Genomic DNA, 3058 nt, shown 5'->3' on the forward strand with positions numbered 1-3058 from the left:
GCTCCACACGTGATCGTACGGGGGAGATTTTTAGTTCCCAAATAACTAAACCATGAATCCTGCCTGCTAACTTTGTGTAGCATTCATAGCAGGAATACGTGCATCAGGAATTTTCCTTCTCCTAACCAGCCTTCTGTATGGAGAAACTACTCCGTGCTCTTCAGGGCTCCCTTCCCGCCACCCTGGGCTCCGCAGAGCATCCCAACTGGCCGAAGGGTCAGGGGTGAGCTGGGTTTCTCACTCCAGGGGCATCCAACATGTTCTCCCTGGGATGCTGGGGGCTGTTTCACGCTGACCCTGATCGTTCAAGGGCAAATACATTAAGTTGGGTTTGAGAATCATTTGGTTCTTTTTTCTACCTCTGTTTTCTCGTGTTATATATCAGATGAAGTGCACGTAAAACAGGTTTTATTTTTAGTTCTCAGCCCATTCCTTGCAGGCTGTTTCAAAGGTGTCGGTCGTGCCTGTCCCTGCTCGGCTGGCTCACACGGTGGCTCCTGCTTTACTTGGAGCTCTGCCCTGGGGGAAAGCCGGACTCCGCAACGCAGCCCTGTGGCCCAAATGTGACTGCCAGAAAGCCACAGCTTCCAACAGGATGCTGCATGATGGCTCTGCTCTTTGCCATCACCCGAACCGAACCTCCTCTTTCTCCTAACTTTTCAAGCCCCAGCACCAGCAGGGCCGTGAGTCTGCCGGTGGCTGAGCGAGTGGTTCCCCTGGAGCTCACCTCTGTTTCACGGTGATGTCTCGTGTCTGCCTCCCAGGCTGCACCCCTTCATCTTCATCAGGTTGCCCAGAGAAGCTGTGGATGCCCCATCCCTGGAAGAGTCCACGGCCAGGCTGGATGAGGCTTTGAGCAACCTGGTCTAGTGGAAGGTGTCCCTGCCCATGGCAGGGCGGTTGGAACTAGATGATCTTCAAGGTCCCTTCCAGCCCAAACCACTCCATGATTCTATGATTCTATGATCTTGTCCTCCCTGGGGAGTCTCTGCGTGGGCCGGGAGCTGTGGACACCCCAATTTACTGTATGTCACTGTGCTTTGCTCCCACTAGGTTCTGTCTTCAGACCCACCTCGTTCCCTGAAGAGGAGCAAGGACAGAGCAGTGATGCTGCACGTTCTCAGCTGCTGCCGCTGCTCCGAGGGGGCCGAGGGGGCTGATTCAGCTGCAGCCTCCCCGCAGGTACCTGCTGGTCCCTCTGCGATGAGTTCGCCGCGTGAGTCAGCCATGGCATCCTCTTGATGTTTCCTCCGAGGCACGTGGAGTAACCAGAGCTCCGGCTTCTCGCTGGCACGGGATGGTGACAGCTGCAGCCTAGCTGACAGTTCCTGGAAAGGACAAGGAGATCTGAAACCCTATAGCTCTGCTCAACCCCCTGGACCTCAAATTCCTCTGTCACAGGGCTCTGCCCAGCTTCCCAGGCCCCAAGTGATCCCTCCCATCTGAGCAGAGGCTCAGCATGCCAGCAGAGGTTTCTTACCCACCTTTGGGACATTTATTGTGTCATGAGGCACTGCAGTCCTTGGAGGGAGGTTTCAGCCTGACATCACGTGGCTCATGCTGGTGTGTCGGTTCCCCCGTATCCTCACATCTTCCTCCTAGCTTTTGGGATGGATGTGGGTTTATACAGAGGCTACCTAAGCATCAAGAGGCCTGATGGTGACACGTGTCCTCCCCTTCAGCGGGGCCGTCTTCCTTGCTAACAAGATGACAAGGAGTAGCCCGACGTTGCTGCTGACCGGGGCATCCCAAGGTAAGGATGACAGAAGTGAGCTGGAGCAGCAGGGCAGTGCGAAATGAGGCTGGAGTCATCTCCCTGGTGAGCTCCAGAATTTCAGCAAGGGTCCATCCTAACTCTGGACTTTGGAGACTCCCTTGGGGTGGCAGCAGATCCTGTGGGCTGTTGTAGGGGCTGTTAACCTGCTAGGTTAAACAGCGTGGGACAGGGATGGGGTTCATCTGCCACAGCAGACGCTGTGCATGCCTCTCCCAAGTGGAATCCCTGGCCAGCTGCCTCCTGCAGGATCTGTCCTTTGCACTGTCGGATAGTGCCAAGGGCTTATGTCAAACCCAGTTCTCGAGCAGAAACACACTCCAGGTGCTGAGTCCTCTGGCAGGTCAGGGCAGCACCCAGGAAACAGCTGCCTGCAAACGGGAGCAACAGGAGAATAATTAGATGCTTGTAGGAACTAAGTAAAACCTTTGCTCTCAAGAGGGTTTCCTGTTTGTGGAGGAAACCCCTTGGGTCCAGAATGGGAGCAGTGAGTCCGAGCAAACCCTTCCTGGGCATGGGAAGCCCACGTAACATTGTCCGCTCTTCTTCTGTGATGAGAGTGACCTCCCGGGGGACAGATTCCATCCCTGGGTTGCACAAGACCCTGCACCGAAGGATGTCTTGCCCACACGCACTGCTTTGGTCTGCTGGTGCCTCTGTCTAGCAGATGGTCCATGCATTTTGGGCACAGTCTTTGCCCTGCAACTCTGGGAAGTCTCTTCCCTTCTTCTGCAGGAAACTTTCAGCTGTAAATATTAAAGAAACTGGGTGCAGTTTGTCAAGAGGAGTCGCAGGTTGCCCAGAGCCGAGCGCGAGCACCAGGATGGTGCTAAAGCCACCATGCCAGGTCCTCTGCCCACCCCAGGTGTGGAGCCACCACGCAGCGCCTGTTCCCTCTGCCGAGCACAGGGACAGGGCAGAAATGTGTCTGGAGATAACGTAGGCGCTGGGTCCCGTCAGCTGCCGAGCTATGTCCATCTATAGCCTGCTCTCCAGTTACCAGCCACCCCCTCCAGCTGCCTCCAAAGATAGGCAAAGCCACCTCCCTCCCAGTGCCTGGGCTGGAAAGTGGGGGAAGCAGAGGAGGGATAACAGCCAGGGATGAGACCGATGGGATTTTTGTGGAAGGAGTGAAGGACGCCGCGAGTGCGCCTGAGCTATGGCGTCGCTGTGCTACAATAAGGGCTGCGGGCAGAGGTTTGATCCTGAGCACAACGTTGAGGGTAAGTGGGCTCCTCTGTCTCACGCCGGGGTGAGCAGGAGCCGCTTGCCCAGGCTGTGGCC

The 3058-nt window shown here is 56.1% G+C and overlaps 1 protein-coding gene across 1 annotated transcript in view; it reads left to right on the forward strand.

Moving 5' to 3' along the window:
- Positions 1–2870: 2870 nt before the first annotated feature.
- Positions 2871–3058, forward strand: part of LOC104515822 (cysteine and histidine-rich domain-containing protein 1-like) — a gene marked incomplete at its 3' end in the record, with an annotated part of 1504 nt that continues 1316 nt past the window's right edge. Inside the window, exon 1 of the mRNA XM_010159938.1 lies at positions 2871–2997. Within this exon, the coding sequence (XP_010158240.1) occupies positions 2934–2997 (64 nt within the window). The remainder of the gene's footprint in view (positions 2998–3058) is intronic.

This window comes from Eurypyga helias, unplaced genomic scaffold, assembly GCF_000690775.1.
Source record: "Eurypyga helias isolate BGI_N326 unplaced genomic scaffold, ASM69077v1 scaffold47599, whole genome shotgun sequence".
Classification (NCBI taxonomy): domain Eukaryota; kingdom Metazoa; phylum Chordata; class Aves; order Eurypygiformes; family Eurypygidae; genus Eurypyga; species Eurypyga helias.